Consider the following 19,325-nt stretch of genomic DNA (forward strand, 5'->3'; position numbering starts at 1 on the left):
GGTCGTGCTTTATAAATGTGAAAGTATTTTTGTTTGTTTACGTGTATTTTGGAATGTCCTTCTTTCAGTTCGTAACGAAGCAACAGTAATCTGCAAAACAGCGATGTATGTCAATACATATTTTTACGCGCTTTATATTAGCTTCATTTGTATGTATGTTTGTATGTTTGTAACTGACTCCTTTAGACGCGATTTTGATCCACTTTAAACAGCCAGATTTCATTCAAACTTTGTAAATTTATCGAAGACCGATGACAATACACTAATTTGATAAGATTATTCCATTATTGAATTTGCAAAATCAAATTAACTAAAAAATGAAAAATAAACAATATTAAAAAAAAAAAAACTATTTTTTAGTTGAATTTTATATAAAGCGTGTTTTTTTTAGGTTTTTTAAACTATTATTTATTTTTAAGTGTTAGTTTTAGGTCAGAGAAAACAAGGTGGAAAGATTTAGTGCTGAAGGACAAGAAGGAATGCAATGTTAGTGATACCGAGGTTATCGAAGACAGAGCGAAATTAAACAAAAGCCGACCCAACCACCATGTGAGATGAATGGCTAGGAAGAGTGAGAGTTTTATGTTAGGGAAGTGACATAGGCTACCTTTTATCCCGAAAAAAACATCTGATTCTCACGGGAAACTACACTGACACTTCTTTTTAACCGCGCGGCGCGGTGAAGACATGGATATAAGACAATACATATTTCTACATTTCTAATACGAGCATTAGAAGAAGCTGACCGGTTCTGTACCCAAAGTATATACATGATGAGTGCTTTTGGGCGTGTGTCAAAACATGCCAGTCAAGGGCTATGCGGACAATGTGCGGCACGGTTTATAAAAAAATCCTCTGTCCTTTCAATTATAATCGAATAAATCCGAAACGCAGTAACGTTAACGTAATGCGTAACCTATATTACATAAAACGCGGTAATTAGGTGATTTGTAAGATTGAAAGGAAACCGCTAAGCCTCGTACATATATATGGCTTACGAGAACGTTTTATAAGTAATTATACAGGAAGAAGCGTGATTGTTGCTCACGTAGCGAAGACTAGGAAATGAATTATGACTGATTACTAACACGTCATCATAATTTTAATGTAACCTTCAATTTTTTACAATTATATGCATCGATGACGTAAATGCCGCCGTACACTTTTAGACATTACAACCAGTAACGGCATGCTGTTGGAAAAGTTAGCGGAATCGCCTTTATTACTTGTGGTAGGACCTCTTGGGAGTCCGCACGGGTAGGTACAACCACCCTGCCTATTTCTGCCGTGAAGCAGTAATACGTTTCGGTTTGAGGGGTGGGGCAACCGTGGTAACTTGAGACCTAAGAACTTATATCTCAAGGTGGGTGGCGCATTTACGCTGTAGATGTCTATGGGCTCCAGTAACCACTTAACACCAGGTGGGCTGTAAGCTCGTCCACCCATCTAAGCAATAAAAAAAAAGCGTCGGGGTGACAACATTCAGCCAGTGTATGTTGTCGGAGTGATTCGTCGAGTTCCAGTGTTAATGCTAACAAACGAACTAGAAGAACTTAGACGGATTTGTCGGCTCTTAACATGCTCCACGTAATCTACAGCCTAAGCTAAGTTAAGCTAAAATATGGCTAATTAACATTTTTTTCATAGAAAATTTGACCAGGTTTGTACGTTATTTGAAACACTTTTTTTTCTGTAGATGTGCAGATGGGTTCTTTTCTATACGCTCCTGTCCAAACAAACGAGCTCGAAGGTTCGATTATGTAGTACAATTGAATTAACGTATCGTCAAAGCCGGAACGCGATTGTAACTGCGTCTGTTCAACGTAAATTAGCTTCCCAAAAACACAACCGACTGTGCTTCTCGCCGGATCTTCTCAGGTTGAGCCCATAAACTCATCTATTCGTTTAGGCATAGCTGGAATAGTCCTTTATACTACCAGTAATTTATTAAATAACTATGTTCTGAATGTTTCTACATCTTCAAATTTCATTTCGATATGGCCAGTACCGGTTTTTTTGTTTGTTAGAACGTTACAAACAGAAACTGGTATATTTCAGAGTTACGTAGGTACTGATGTTGGATGTGTTTGTATAATTCATTTGTCTCGCGTTTCTATTATTCATAATGAAGCTTGAAGAAGTCGAACTCACAGTTAGCTTCTGGAGAGTGAATAATGGAGATTGTAATAAAGATCAACATCTCTAATTTTGAGGGCCGATTGTGTAGTTCTAAGGAGCTTAAAGTATTATAAATAATTATAACTAGATGATGACCGAGCTTTGCTCGTTTTTTTTTTTTTATAACGCCATCTTGTTGTATTTTTAAAGCGGTTAGTTGCCCTCAATCAAGAAAAATAGTATTATTATTCGCCAACAGATGTCGGGAAGAGTTGATTATTGGAAACACGAATAAAACAACTTTTTCTGAAAATAAATCGTAGCTAGATCGATTTATCGCCCCCGAAATCCCCTGTATACTAAATTTTATGAAAATCGTTGGAGCCGTTTCCGAGATTCAGATTATATAAGTATATATTAATATACAAGAATTGCTCGTTTAAAGGTATAAGATAAATCATTGTAATAAAGTATTAAGTGGTGGTAGGCCCTCTTGTGGGCCCGCACGGGTAGGTACTACTACCCTGCCTATTTCTATTGCGAAGCCGTAGTGCGTTCCTGTTTCAAGGACGAGGCAGGCGTTGCACTATAGAAGTGAAAGGGCAATGCCCACTCTCCATAGTGTGCTAGGCCCAAGGTGGACATCAAATATTACTATAAAAATGGACTGATTCAAATTCTTAAATGTATTAGATATCTAAAAAATATATTGAAATTGACGCCACTTTTATAAAAAATATAATAAAAATAAAAACTCGTTTTGAGGTTAATTTTCCATATAAATACTTCAATAACTTTTCTTTTTTTAATGTTTATGTTCCTAATGTATTTTTATCCAATTGTAGTTATTAGGGTATAAAAAACACACATACTTCTTTAAATATCTATATTTTCTTCATCTTCATACACAATTAGTAAATCATCTAAAAATAGCACAGGAGAGCATATACACGGTTTTAAATCTCGGTCAGGTTAAAACCACAATTCACACAATGTTTTTCAGTCGTAGTATGTAACGTTATTGATAAAAGCAAAATAAATCGAAGAAAAATCAAAATACATCCATTTTGAACGCAAGCACAAGCAGCAGCAAGCGAAGTGTCAGTCAGTCAGATTAAAATCAGTGTTGTCAGTATAAAGAAAAATAATTACATGAAATTCATATATCGATCATTTTTTTAAATAACCGATAATTGATTTATTTCTTAATCTTTTTTTTACGAGTACACATTATTTTTTATTTTTTATGTTTATGTTTTAGTTGTACATATTTAAATAACAATACAAGTATGTTTTTTTTTTATTGCTTAGATGGGTGGACGATCTCACAGCCACCCTGGTGTTAAGTGGTTACTGGAGCCCACAAACATCTACAGCGTAAATGCGCCACCCACCATGAGATATAAGTTCTAAGGTCTCAAGTATAGAAACAAGTTAAAGTCCAATGGGTATGTCTTTGATGTTATTTTATGTGCTTATAATCGATTAAAATCGATTGATTAATGATAATATTTAAAATGATTTATTTATATGTTTTTTTTTATATACTTAAAATGTTCACTTAATACGTAAAAGATTTTGATGCTGGCAATATTTTTCCCGCAAAAATAAAAATCTTGTTTGTTTCTATAGAGTTACTTTTTTTAAACTACTTATTGTAAACTGTAGTGGCGCTTATTTGGAAGAAAGTAAATGCATATTTATTTATGACAAAATTAATACACTAAGTATTTTTTCTCTAATCTATTGTCCGCTTTGGGCCTGAAATGGGCATTCCCCTTTGATCTCGTGTCTCAAGGTGGGTGGCAGCATTTATGTTGTTGATGTATATGGGTATCAATAAAACGCCTAAACAATCAAATAACCTGCATATATTTATGTTACGATTCACACAAAAAAAATCGTTTGCGTCATATGGGTAAATGAATCGATGTCTCTTTTATTGTTCCCGCATCCGATTTGCAAGACAAGACCGATTAATCAAAAGTACATTAATCTTAGGTATTAGTCCCGGCTATTGATTAATTTATCAGCAAAGAAACATTTAAATAAAAAACAAAAATCCTTAGTGACATATTTATTTATTTATTTATTTAATTAAATAATGATAAAAGTACAAGACAGTGCCTATTCGAATTGTATGATAGAAGAAGAAAGTGAATATTGTGTGATGTTTATCGTATTCTCGATTGAGTGGATGGAGATCGAGGAAGATTCGTGTAACAACATCTTAAATTACAGATGGAATGACTCTTGATTCCTCGAAAAATAGTATTAAAAATTAATGTGTAATAATTTTTTATTAATCAACCAGACGAGATTTTTTTAAGGTTTTACTTGTAAGTAATCGGTTTATATAGTGAATCAGTTTTAATAATTTATAAATAAAATTAAATCGTATATAAAATTCGATGCGTCGAGTCTTTGAAAGGTTCTAAAACTCGATATTAGATATTCATATCTCAGGTAGAATTCGTGAATAAGGATGTGACGATTAAATAATTTATTAATTATTAAATATACTTTGTTAAGTCTTAAACATTGCAGAAGTAAATCAAGGTGATTATTAATAAACAATTTAAGATTTATGAATAGATTGTAGAATTAGTTCCGTTCAAAACCTCCGGCTGGACCTTGAAAAAAGATAATTAACACTGAATTGTTCACAGGTGAAACTCATCAACTTCCACAAGAAGCTCATAATAGTTTCGCGCTGTTTTTACCCAGCTTATATTTATAAATCAGAACAAATAAAACACGTTGCTCGTTTTCTCGGGATAAAGAATGACTTGTGTGTCAATCTTTGGTCTATAAACCACCTTTAACTCACTGAGTTTCTCGCCGGATCTTTGCAGTGGATCGCGACTCCGATCCGTTGGTAGATTCAACGAATCACTGCTCTATCTAGGGTCGGTGTAACACTCTCATGTTGAGCCCGTGAGCTCACCTACTTGTCCGTGAGTAGCTGGAATAGCCCCTTAGGCTGCCAGCGATGGCGATAGTTGTTGACGAATGAATGAATGGAAATGCACTGTCGTTTTTATTACAGCACTCGGCGTTTCCTGGGCCCTTTTCATTTACTATGTATATGATGCTTTTTTTAAAAGGTATACGACATAAAAATTAATCCAGATTATAAACCATGCTCTTACAAAATGACGTTCAAATTCGTTAAGCTCTTTTTGGCTGTGTTGTCTAGAATGGCACCACTGCATTATTCTCATGGGTGTAGTTAAAGGCGACTTAAGGATTCACTGGAGATTTTTTTCCCTACCTATGCTGATAGCCTTGAGTGGCTATTTCAGCTTCGCCCTAACATGTAGGTGAACTCACGGGGCTCAAACCGGAGTGATGATAACACTGGCCATAGCAAGAGCAGTGCTTCGCAGAATCTACCATCGGATCGGAAACGTGACCCACTGAGGAGATCCGGCCAGTGGGCAACTGGAGAATGAGTAGCAACGTTCTTTGACTAGTATACCAACGCGCTACGATCGTCGGACCGTAGAGATCAGTAGTAAGGCGTATTGTAAGCCCGAACGGTCAGTTATCTGCATCCTACCTATTTCTGCAGTGAACCATATGCGTTCCGGTTCGAATAATTATAGGACTGTTATACAAAGACGACTTTGATCTCATGACTTTGATCGGTAGGCAGCGGCTTGGCTCTGCCCCTGGCATTGCTGAAGTCCATGGGCGACGGTAACCACTCACCATCAGGTGGGCCGTATGCCCGTCTGCCTACAAAGGCAATAAAAAAAAAAAAAAAAATGACCTAAGATCGGCGGTAGCATTTTCGTTGTGGCGTCTCTTGTAACCTCTTAATAATAAGTCTTGTAACTTCTTAGTAATTCTAAATACCGCCTAAGAAAAAAAGAATCTTACCTTTTGCATATTTAACATGTAATATGTTATGCTGCAGCCGATGATAAAAGTGATGAGCGGCCAAAAGAAATCAAAAGAAGGAATGTTTTTCTTGCGCATAACTTCCCTTGCAACTCTCAATTTCCATTCATTGTAAGGTGGATTACGCAAACTGAAAATTTTATACATAAGCTTGGGAATTTTTTTGTTAATTTTGAAAGTGTTGTCCTTTTTACAGGAAATTTCATATTTACAGTCACAGGAATGAGTTAATGGTAATTGTCTTGATATACAGATCTAGATTTGACCTTTGCGTGAGTCAAGTGTTAAGTGGTCTGGGTGATTTTTTCTGCTCTTATACTTAGTTCGGTCACCCACAACACGAGATGAAATCTTAGCTGGGGTTTGTTGAAAGTGGGACGTTTTATAATAATTCATAAAACATTTTGGAATATTTGATGAAGATACTATTAAGTTCAAGGACAATATGAAAGACATTGCCCACGCAAACCCAAGACCAAACCAAATGTGCGTGGTGCAGCCAAACATGTGGTCTTGCTTTGTATACCGTTATTTTGTTGGGCCGAACTTCTATCTATGCAAAAATATCTTAAAAATGTCGTTCTAAAATGTTGTCTATATCTATGCTAAAATATAGTAAAAATGTCGTTAGTGCGATTCAGGTTTTTGTAAACAATACCTCAGAAATAAAGGAATTGGCAAAACAGTCTTAAGTATGTGCACAATAACTATGTTAATATTCATGTTACATAAAAGTTACTGGTTTGGAGTGGTTTTTTTTACTTGCCAATGCCCACCTTATGAACAAGTACTGGAGTCTGTACGCAGTAAGTAAGTACCACGTAAACACCGTTTTATATATCGATATTATAAGATTGATGTTTCAATTTCTAATGTTAAGGCCTTTACATCCTTCAAATGAATGATTTCTTCAGAACTAAACAGTGATGCCAACTCCGGGGTTTTCCCCCCAAATTTAGGGGGAAAAAATGTATACAGGGATTTTTTTAGGGGGTGAAATTTTTTGGGGATATTTTTAGGGATAAAATTTTATTTGTATTTTTTTTTAAATTTTACGTACATCAACAAAAATAAAAAAAAATCAAATCGATTGAATGTTTCCAATTTTAATAGATGACACTGTATGCATTTTTTATTATACTCTTAATAGCTGACAGCTAAAAACAGTTATAATTGTTAGTTTTTGCATTGTGCACTATCTTTTTTTAAAAACAAATACCAAATATAAAATACCAGGTTTAAAATGCCAAAGGGAGAAAAAGTTTCTGGCTATTCTCAAAAATATACCACTAATTTAGTGGTTTTTTAAATTGCTTTAGTGGGAAAGTTTTCAAACAGTTGGCTACACTGGAACTAAACGTCATTTTGGCACTCACTTGTGTCAACTTGCAATTTGCAGGCGTGAGGTGAATTCACTAAATGACCCACTCGTTCCGAATAAACTCGAGAACTCGTTCTTCGCCAAGATGTAACTCGGAAAGGGTATAAGGGGACGAATATTGTGTCATCATCATCATCATCATCATCAACAGCCCACAGTCGTCCACTGCTGGACATAGGCCTCTCCCAATCCACACCACTGAGCCCGGTCTTCGGCTCTCCTCATCCACTTATTGAATGAATATTGTGTAGCCTAATGTAAATGTATTAAACAGTAGGCAGCGGCTTGGCTCTGCTCTTGGCATTGCTAACGTCCATGATCGACAGCAACCACTTACCATCACTTGGGCCGTATGTTTGTCTGCATATACGGTTATAAAAAAAAAACAAAAATTCGTCATCGCGACATCAAAACCACCAGTATCTTATATAGTAAAAGTACCTTAGATAGTAATTAGGGATATAGGAATGTAGGACTTAGGTAGGAAAAAATGGGAGTAAAGATCCTGTTATTGCGGAAGTTTTTTTATTTTTTATTTCTTAGATGGGTGGACGAGCTTACAGCCCACCTGGTGTTAAGTGGTTACTGGAGCCTATAGACATCTACAACATAAATGCGCCACCTACCTCGAGATATAGGTTCTAAGGTCTCAGTATAGTTACAACGGCTGCCCCACCCTTCGAACCGAAACGCATTACTGCTTCACGGCAGAAATAGGCGGGGCGGTGGTACCTACCCGTGCGGACTCACAAGAGGTCCTACCACCAGTAAAAAAGACAGAGGAAATGTGATTGTGGTCTATGTGTGTGTGTGTGTGTGTGTGTGACTGTGGTCGTAGCCAGTAGTATTTAAAACACTTTGGAAGCTACCATTTAAATCCTATGTGAAAGACGATAATGATGTAACAGAACAAATCAATAATTTAGAGACCTTTAACAACAATTAAAGTAAAAGTTTAATTGCTTACGACGACAGTTTATTGCCAACAGAAAAGAAATTTCTCTTGAGGCAGCTCTTTCTGTGGGTAAAAGTGTCATAGGTCATTTTTCCATGGTAGGTCCCTATACCACTCGATCCAACTCCTCCAAACGGTAATGTGTGTACTGAAAAAAATTTAGTTTGAAATTGCATTGTAACCGGTATACCCTTTTGGAATAAGCTCCCCTCTACGGTGTTTCCCGAGCGCAGTGACATGTCCATCTTCAAATGAGGCCTGTGGAGTGTATTAAACGGTAGGCAGCGGCTTCGCTCTGCCCCTGGCATTGCTGACGTCCATGTGGAACGGTAACCACCTACCATCAGGAGAGCCATGTCTCCCTACCAGTGTAAGTTAAAAAAAAATTATATAAAAAAAATTAAGCAACTTAGAATTCTCCTATATGCATCAATTTGGTGGCATTCGTTAAGTGTCCATGGGATTCGGTAATCAGGTGGAATTAATCGGTAATTAAGTGGTTCATGAGCTGAAAAACAAATAAAAGTAATCTTGTGCTAAGTACCTCCAGTGAACACAATTGTATCATTGAAGCAAATAGATCCGCTGCTAGTGTGTGACGCAAATATTTTATGAACTTTTTCGCTACTTGAGAACACGTACAGGACAAGTGGTTTTCCCCTGAAACATGTTATAATTCTTTAAGCACAAAAAAATAACTTTTCGTGGCATAATAACTATTAAGTGCACTCTTTCTCTAATTCTTATCTTGAGTTTGGGTACATCTTTCGTGAGCACGCAGTAGCCATTTTAGTAACACTGCAATATTTATCTCACTACATTTTGATTTGAGTATGGTGCCCGATATTACAAAGTGGTTAAATATTATCGGCCCTCAATAATAAAGTGAATTTATGTAAGCAACGTTGTTTTATAGAAACTGGCCCTTAAAATCAAAACTAGTAGACATAGAAAAAGAAAGTGGACTATCCATGTTTTTAGTAGTGTAAAAGATCAGGGCTTCGATCAATATTGATCGAAGGATCAGGGAGAAGAAATTTTGAATAGTTTACAAATCTCCTTTTGTATTTAAATGTGCATTAAAAATAACTAGCTTTTGCTCGCGACTCCGTCCGCGTGGAATAGTTACTTTGGCATAACGCTAAATACCCCCACTTCATTTACGTAGAAAGTGAAAATATTTTAAAACATTCTTTATTGGTGCTCCACTTGTGCTTTCCTCAATAAATGGGCCACCTAACACTGAAAGAATTTTTTAAATCGGGCCAGTAGTTCTTGAGATTAACGCGTTCAAACAAACAAACTCTTCAGCTTTATAATATTAGTATAGATTAGACCACAATTTCGTTGTTCTTACCTTTCGTTAATGAATTTTAGTGCTTCGTTAATATCCTTTACAACGCAAATAGCTAATAACGGACCAAATATTTCGTCTTCCATAATTTTGTCGTTCACATCCACATTAGTTAAGATAGTTAGATCTATAAATTTATCGCCCGGATCATATTTACCACCGATTGCGATTTTATGTCTACTTGCATCTAAAACTGCCTGGAGACGACTGAAATCCGAAAACTAAATTATATCAAGCCTTTGGCAAATTTTATTCATTTTATACACAGATTTTGAGTTAAATTGCATTGTTTGTTTTTAACTAATCAAGAACTTTTTAAATGCCAATGAAGTCGCCGTGGCCTAAAGGATAAGACGTCCGGTGCATTCGTGTTGAGCGATGCACCGGTGTTCGAATAACCGTTCAACCAATTGTTACCAATTTTTCCAATGAAATACGTACTTGTTAAGTATGTGTGCGTGTGCCTACGCATACGGGGTATTACAATAAATATAGGACAGTGTTTTAATAGCAGCCAAGTGTTTCACTCGCGTATCCCTCGTATCTAACAGTACTCAACAAATGTTCACGATTGACTTCCACGGTAAAGGAATAACATCGTGTAATAAAAATCAAACCCGCAACATTATAATTTGCGTAATTACTGGTGGCAGGCCCTCTTGTGAGTCCGCACGGGTAGGTACCACCCTGCCTATTTCTGCCGTGAAGCAGTAAGGCGTTTCGGTTTGAAGGGTGGGGCAGCTGTTGTAACTATACTTGAGACTTTAGAGCTTATATCTCAAGGTGGATGGCGCATATACGTTATATATGTCTATGGGCTCCAGTAACCACTTAACACCAGGTGGGCTGTGAGCTCATCCACCGATCTAAGCGATGAAAAAAAAATGCAGCGTTTTTATGTGGCATCAATGTTAAATAAATTCACGAGATTACACGTTGTTGATTTTCATTTTTGCAAACAATGAAGTAATTTAACTAATCAAAAAAGTAGAGCAGAGTTTTTTTTTCATTGCTTTGATGGGTGGACGAGCTCACAGCCCACCTGGTGTTAAGTGGTTACTGGAGCCCATAGACATCTACAACGTAGACGCGCCACCCACCTTGAGATACAAGTTCTAAAGTCTCAGTATAGTTACAACCGCTGCCCCACCCTTCAAACCGTAACGCATTACTGCTTCACGGCAGAAATAGGCAGGGTGGTGGTACCTACCCGTGCGGACTCACAAGTGGTCCTACCACCAGTTATTGACAAAACTCAATTTATTTTTGGAGTTTACTCCTTAAGAATCGATTTACATATATAGGCCCGGGGTATGAAAATTATGGGGACCAAAATCGTACTAGAGAGTATAGCATGTCACACGAAATGCGTTATGCGCCTGATTGGCCATGGTGATGCGTGCGCGCGCCAATCAGGAGCCAACGCGCGGCCGCGTTATCGCAGGTGACGCCGGGCTGCTGCGCCGGCAGTCCGCCACAAAGCCTCGTACTGATCGCGCGTTTCTCTCATTATTGTATTTTCATATATTTGTTACTCGTTTGTTTTGTGTCTCGTTAATTTGTTAATAATCTGTAGTGTATCGTGTTGTCGTAATATAGAACTATTTCTCGTATTGTTTCGTTTAATTTACCGACATCGTTTTGCTTGTGGCCGGACGCCGTTCGGGTTCGATTCCTGAACGTATCAACTGTTAGTGGGTTGATACCCGAATATAACCCGCTACAAATCATTTATTAATAAAGCTTTTTTAATAAATGCATATTTTACTGTATTCAACTGACACAAATTTATATTTATATCCAGTAAACTCCAGTCGTGCGTCGGAGCGGACACACACACTTTTTTTGTCTAAACAACACTGATTTATTTATTTATTTTAATCTATTAGAGTTTACCTAAAGTGTCTATTGTTTACAATCCTACTGTAATCTGGCGTCTTTTGTGGGTCGTCTCCGAACCATTTCTTTAAGATTCTTTTAGATTTTTGTATAAATTTCTCTTGGATTTCTTTCGTGCACAAAACGTAGTCTGGCGCGATGCATGTCTGACCGGCATTTATGAATTTACCCCAGAGTATTCGATCCACGGTCATTTCTAGATCCGCCGTGTCGTCAATGTATACAGGACTATAAAAAAAATTAAAATGTAGTTCCATTTACAATAAATACAAGTCAATGTATCTTATTATATTATATATATTAATTCTGTAATCTGATGAAGCATGTTGCGGATAATAACATGTACTTTTAGGTTAGGAATATTGTGTTCTTTTTTTTATAATAAATAAATTAAGTCAATGTATTCTCAAGTATTTACAGACCAAAAGTTTATATTAGTTCACACAGCATTTTTTCATTAGACTTTCATAAAAAAAAAATGTATAGGTATAGAATTCGTGCATCATAAAGAGTGACATGGCTAGGTTATTATTGGAAATAGGCAGTATTTCAATGAAACTCTAATCAGATTTCTTTATAAGACACAATTAATTATATTAGCTGACAAGTGAAATTAGTCTATATTCGCACAGATAACACACATAAATTAAAATAGTCCGTACCAAAACATTTATCAATACATCTACGGCCGTCTGGTGTAGTGGTTAGCGACATGGTCCCTACACAAAGGGGTCGCGGGTTCGAATCCCGCCAAGGGAAGATATTTGATATAAATGTCTTTTCCAGGGTTATGGATGTATATTAAATATATGTATGTGTATAATAAAAATCTTACATTTATATCCGTGATTGTTAGTAAATATTTATTATTATTATTTATTTATATTTATTTAAAATCTTATTAATTACATAATATTTTTTAAAAAAGATATTAAAAATACAATTTTTAAAAAACACTATATAAAAATAGATTGCCGCTGATGGCGGTGTCTACGACACAAGCCACCAGTGGTTAGGACTCCAGAGTGAGAAATCTCCTCACAATGCGTGCAGTATCGAGGATAACTGCTTTCTGTATTAGGCCCTTAACCCAGCTGGATAACGAAAGTTTCTTAAGATGTTGATCGAAACTTTTCGCTATCAAGCCGTGTACCGATACAACTATTGGAACAATGATGGTTGAATCAACATGCCACATGGCGGTAGTCTCGTGGGCCAGGTCTAAATATTTTATTAATTTGTCCTTTTCTGCCTTCACGAGGTTCTCGTCATGAGGAATGGTGACATCAACCAACACTGCTCGACGCGCAGATCGATCTATTATCACAATATCAGGTTTATTGGCAACAATATACCTATCCGTGATAATAGATCGGTCCCAGTAGAGCGTAACATGACCATTATCAAGAACTGGTTGAGGTTGGTATTGGTAATAAGGTACAGCAGAATCAAGAAAACCATATTTCAGAGCAAGTTGTTGATGGATAATCCTAGCCACTTGGTTATGTCTATGCAAGTACTCGCCGTTAGCAAACCGAGAACAGCCAGAAACAATATGTCTAATAGACTCTCCCGGACGGTGGCATGCCCGACAAATGTCGACCGTCCCATCCTTTAGTATATATTTCCGGTAGTTGTTATTATTATTATTATTATTATTTATGAACTATTTATTCAACAGTTATGACATTAGGTCTTTACCTATGAAATTGCCGTTTAGTATATACAGAGAGAGTTAAAGTCATCTTTTATAAATATCGTTTATTTGTATCAATCAAAATATGCAGTCATGATATCGATACAGCACTGCCACTGCATTGGTAAATTTTACCGCCCCGCTCTTTGATTTAAGACTATTTCTAATTAATTTTTTTTGCTAATTTGGTTAATAATTAACTTACAAAATTAAATAAATAATTGAATATTTGACCTTTTGCCTCCAAGCTCTAGTGTTACAGGAGTTAGATGTTTAGCTGCAGACGCATAGATTATTTTACCAATATTCGTACTTCCAGTATAAAATATGTAATCAAATCGGTGTGACAATAATTTTGTGGTTTCTTGCGGCCCTCCTTCTATTATTATGACAGCATCCTAAAAATATATAGCTTATGCTTTTGTTTTGTGTCTGTGATCACGTTACGATAATATCTAATTTACTATAAGCTAAATGTATTTGGAATATGTTTTTTTGTTAAATAAACACAAGTATGTATAGTTTATATAAGAAGTTCAAAGTATTAAATTAAGGATATATGTTATTATGAATTAAGGATAAATGTATGTTATTGTTAATAGACCAATTAAAGTGAATCGAGGAGAAAATAAAAGACTTACATTGTCCAAATACTTCGGTATATATTCAACGATGAATCTTGCACTTGCCGGAGATATTTCACTTGGTTTCACGATGACGGTATTCCCTGCTGCTATGGCTCCAGCCATCGGTAGCAATGACAACGCCAGAGGATAGTTCCAAGCCCCAATAATCAGTACTACACCATACGGATCGTGGTAGATGAATACTTGGTCGAGCCAATTTACGAAGTCCCTGTCCGGCTAGTGAATTAAAATCAATAAGGAAACGGACCGTTTTCAATTTGAATTTTGATTTTTTCTAAGGTATTCTTCTCTTGAATGAGTTTCACCAAATACTAATTGTTGTTAAATCTCTGGCTAATTGCAGTGCAGTTTTTGAATTGTCTTTAGCGGACATTTGTGTAACGGGCAAAGAAAATCACGGCTTACTTATATTTGAGCGACAATTAGAGCCTATAGCTACCGTCTTTCTTAACTGTTATACTATCCTATCCTATCCTATTCTTCCCTAATAGATGTCATTACGCGAAGGCCGCAGGAGATTAATGTTTTTCGAGTATACTTTGGACACGTTCTGCAACTTATTAAACTTTAGATTTTAAAAGGAGGTGTCATTTGGTTTTGATAATTTGGTATTAACTAATCTTCTTCTTTTTCTCCACCTTATCCACTAGATGGGGTCGGCACAGCTAATTTTTCTCTTCCGTTCTCCTCTATCAGCCGTCAACTCAACACTCACTCCTCTCTCTCTCATATCGTCATTCACACACTCCATCCATGTCTTCTTCGGTCGATCTCTTCCCCCTCTACATTGCACTACCATTTCCATACATCTCCTAGTCATATGCATCTTCTCGCTACGCATCACATGTCCATACCGCGCTAACCGTCCGCTCTTTAATTTGTTGATTACCGGGGTTACTTTCACACTTCCTCTGATATACATACTCATTTAACTGTAAAAAAAAAAAATGAAATTGAAACTATAAACGTCTCTTTAAAAATGGTTTTCAATACGGAATGGGATTTATTTTGCTTAATACATTATTTTCTTAAAATAAATTATTCTTCTTACAAATTAATAACCGACGACTCACCCGCTCGGGCTTCGTCCACGAATCCAAATTATACAATACATGCTTGAGGTCATTCTTCATGTAGTCTATTTCGAGAAGTAAGCTTTCAGTTTTGCTTCTTCTCAAGTCTTGGTACAACACGTCTAGCATGAGATTAGCATTTTCCTCGTACATACGATAAAGATTGCGGAGTTGCTTTCGGCGCCATTTTAAGCATCGAGTAACACCACTGTTGTAGGTCTCTCTGACTTTTTGAACGGCCTGGCGAGTTTCTGTATTGGTTAGGTAGGGGAATGCTCTATACAGGGTGCAAAGGGACCGTCTTCAAAACGTTAATAAATTACGTAAATCTTGAAAGCTTTTTTGTTTAGATAGCTAAATCATAAAGGAGAAAGAGCTACGCAATTAGTTACATGTTTTTTTTTTAAACTGTAACTGCTATTGAATCTAGTCAAACAAGTGCAAACTTTAGTTTTCGTGTGATACCCAAACGAGAAAATAAATGAACAGACAAACAGATTTATTTTTGTGAATATATTCAAAGAATGCACACCACGAGTTTTGGCATTAACAGTACATGCTATAGGTCATTTAACTGAGTTAATTCAAATTATTTTAAAACCACCACTATTTATCATCGTGTTAGACCTTATAATAAGCTTCTATTTTCGTTACCTGTTCAATTGAGATTTCCCTGGAAGCTGCGCTCACTGAAAAATAAAATTAATTTAAAAGCTGATTTACATTAACAAGTTTAACCCTGATTATCCATTAATTAGTGTCAATTGTTTCCTCATGTTTAAGCCAGATGCACATATTTCAATAACTGTAAATGTTTGTATGAATCAATGAATACGACTGCCTATTCTGAAGCGAATTTTGTAGTCACGCTGTAAATGTCCACAAAGAGACATGCACTCGTTTTGCGAATCTAGTATAAACCCTGGAGGTTACTAGAATAGGTAAGAATTTTTTTTATGAAATTTTTCTACCTTTTGAATCGGAATTTTTTTACCGTCATCGTAGTGAGATGAATCATTTTCAGCCACTTAACACACTTTTTTATCGAAATAGGTAACTGATAGCTTTTACCGGTTGGTATACGTACCTTTTGGATTTGATTTTTCTTCTACACTCTGACGAATTTCTGCTTCAGTAAAATTTCTCGTTACATCTATATTGTTTTCAATATCAATAATGTGAATGTTTTCTGTTGCTTGTTCTCCAAGTGGCATCCTTACTAATTGGACGCTTTATTGTATTTTATTACTTGTTAAATCATCAATAGTTAAGTCACTTGACAAGCTATCACGGGAAGTGAATGCGGTATAGCCATTGATTTTTCAACTATTTAGCATAGCTAAGCGAATTAATTTATTAAACGGTTTGCTTTATAATTAATTTCCATCGAATGTATAATTATCCGGCTTACGTTTATCGCTTCAACTTATAAAGCCTTGACTCATGTTTGCCGCAAGGTTTAATATTTATGAATAGCTATATAAAATAATCTTGTTCGTTTGCGTATAGAATATATTCGGAACACATTTTTGCTTGCAAATATTTTTTGATAGCTACACTAACAATAAGTCCAAAGGACCAATAGCTAGCTATTATTCAGAAGATACGTGGATGCGATCTCGTACTGCTTCAGTTACAGCCTACTGCTATCATTGTTTTAGTAGTAGTATTTTTAGCTCATTAACCTGCCTCTTATGCTTTTCCTACCTACTTCGTCGTCTGTTCGAACGCTATTCATATATTAAAAACCCAATAACGCCACTAAAAGTTTTTTTTTTACTTATATGTAAGACTAGCTGACCCGGCAGACTTCGTAGTGCCTCAATCGACAAATAAAATACCTAAACTTTTGTATAAAATAAACTTATAACAAACAAAAGGAATCCGTCCGACGGAGGACACATCAAAGGGGAAACAAAATTGTTATTTTTATTTAATTCTGAGAATTTTTATATTTATCCACCTTTTGAACCTTCTCTGGACTTGCACAAGTAATTCAAGACCAAAATTAGCCAAATCGCTCCAGCCTTCCTCGAGTTTTAGCGAGACTAACGAACAGCAATTCATTTTTATATATGTAGGTAGATAGATAGACAGATAGAGATGTCATTAGTATTTTGAGAACACTAACGACTATTTTGTAATTGATTAGGATAGGCAAAATCTCAGTGAGCATTTAAGAGCGCAATAGAACTGGAATGAGAATAAAGTGGAGTTTAGCAAATTAAGGACGGAGAAACTAACTTCCATATAAAGGAATGATGTAGATAATGGTTTACTCTTATCTATTATCTATTATCAGATTTATTACTTAATCAGAGCTTAATCTATAGCATGCAGAGAGCAAGATTACAAGATGTTTCATGGTTACCGTCATCGATTAGCAGGGGGTATTATGGTAAGTCCGTGATTCAGTATGCAAAAATTACCTTATATTACTTTTTTTTTATTGAAACCGTTGAATTCTTATGGCTATTCTTAAAATTGGAGTAGGTAGAATTGATGCTTCCATTTTATTTAGCTAACCACCGAAATATTTAATTACCCGTAAGTGTGCCACGATCCCACCTATTTTTGGCATCATCTTAATTCAATTCAGGTTTAGGCTTCAAATTTTAAGACAGTATGAAAATTCTGATCAAACTAAAGCAAATTTGAAAAGGTATAATTATAAAATATTCTACGTAGGTATCTGTCAATGCAAATACTTGTGAGATTTGTCTGTGCATTGTACCTGGTGAAATATGTTTTAAAAATTCAATGAAATAAATCTTTAAATTGATATTGTGGATATGAGTAGCACAGTAATTATAAGTTAGTCTTCAAAGGAAATTATGAAGTTATAAAATGTTCAATAATTCTACTAATCAATATAGATTAACTGCATTGGTTTATGGTTAGTTAATCCAGTTTGCTTTGTTTAACGTCAGTTTTCAATTCTCTAATCATTTTAATACTTTATAAAATATGTTTGTTACTTATGTTTGTTACCGTGGCCTAAAGGATAAGACGTCCGGTGCATTCGTATCTAGCGATGCACCGGTGTTCGAATCCCCCAGGCGGGTACCAATTTTTCTAATGAAATACGTACTTAACAAATATTCACGATCGACTTCCACGGTGAAGGAATAACATCTGACACTACAGAACTTGCTTACGTCCGGTTATGACCTATGCAAGTGTAGTGTTTGCTCACGCGGCCGCACTAACTTGAAACCCCTTCAAATCATACAATCCCGATTTTGCAGGATAGTCGTCGGAGCACCGTGGTACGTAAGGAACGTGGATCTCCACGACGAGCTGGACATAGAGTCCATCAGTAAGTATCTACGAGGGCGGCACTGAAAATTTCGGGAATTAACGAAGTGACACAACATTACTATTTAAAAATGTATTTATTGCTTTTCGAAGTATTCTCCGCGAAATTTGACACATTTTTCCATACGATGGAACCAATCATTGAAGCAACCATTCCATTCGGAAGTTGGGGTCTCCAAAATGGCCGTTTTGTACGCGTCCACAGCTTCTTCAGGTGATGAAAATCTCTGTCCACGCAATTTATTCTTTATTTGAGGGAAAGTATAGAAATCATTAGGGTATTAGGTCGGGGCTGTACGGCGGATGGTCTAATAATTCTATGTTTTCTTGCTCTAAAAACTCTTTTGTGCTGTGCGCGATGTGAGAACTCGCATTGTCGTGATGGAGGATGATGCGGCGGTTGCAGTTCTCTTTACGGAGTTCAGAAACGACCTGTGGCAAACAAATGCTAGCATACCATTCTGCATTAACCGTTCTTTGTCCCTCAAGAGGAATAATCGTAACATGGCCGGTTTTGGAGACAAACGTGGCCACCATTTTTTTTGCAACACTCCGTGAACGAACAATTTTTGTTGGCTTTAACTCATTTTCGAACACCCAAACTCGTGACTGGTTTTTTGTTTCGGGTTCGTACGCGTATATCCAGGATTCGTCACCTGATACAATGTTGTATACAGCATTTGAGGATCCTGCGTGGAATCTTTCGAGAGTTCTGACGCACCAAGTAACGCGAGCCGCTTTTTGCTCTTCACAGAGCGAATGCGGTATCCATCGGGAAAACAACTTTTTTACACCTAATTGTTCATGCAAGATTATTTGTATTTGACTCATGCCAATGTCTAAAGTTGCCTGCATTTCGCGGTATGTTACATGTCGATCTTCCTCAATCAGCTTACGCACAGCATCAACGTTTTCTTGGGTGACTGCAGTTTTTGGACGACCTTGACGGGGATCATCACTGAGCTTGACACGTCCACG

The 19,325-nt window shown here is 36.3% G+C and overlaps 2 protein-coding genes across 4 annotated transcripts in view; both read right to left on the minus strand.

Moving 5' to 3' along the window:
* Positions 1 to 19,325, minus strand: part of LOC692988 (aldehyde dehydrogenase) — a 423,296-nt gene that overhangs the window by 41,492 nt on the left and 362,479 nt on the right. The window lies entirely within an intron of this gene.
* LOC101735899 (aldehyde dehydrogenase family 3 member B1) lies at positions 4,181 to 16,254 on the minus strand. 2 transcript variants are annotated; one of them, XM_004933447.5, is made up of 11 exons: positions 16,117 to 16,254; positions 15,684 to 15,718; positions 15,030 to 15,269; positions 13,951 to 14,172; positions 13,544 to 13,707; positions 11,611 to 11,841; positions 9,718 to 9,921; positions 8,905 to 9,020; positions 8,373 to 8,508; positions 6,004 to 6,154; positions 4,181 to 4,751 (listed from the first exon to the last, which is right to left on the minus strand). In XM_004933447.5, the coding sequence occupies exons 1-11, from the start codon at positions 16,241 to 16,243 to the stop codon at positions 4,704 to 4,706; spliced, it is 1,674 nt and encodes a 557-aa protein (XP_004933504.2). In that variant the 5' UTR covers positions 16,244 to 16,254; the 3' UTR covers positions 4,181 to 4,703. The 2 variants fall into 2 exon arrangements, with proteins under 2 accessions (XP_004933504.2, XP_021208463.1); XM_021352788.3 differs by lacking the exon at positions 11,611 to 11,841.

The sequence above is a fragment of the Bombyx mori genome, chromosome 19, assembly GCF_030269925.1.
Source record: "Bombyx mori chromosome 19, ASM3026992v2".
Lineage (NCBI taxonomy): Eukaryota > Metazoa > Arthropoda > Insecta > Lepidoptera > Bombycidae > Bombyx > Bombyx mori.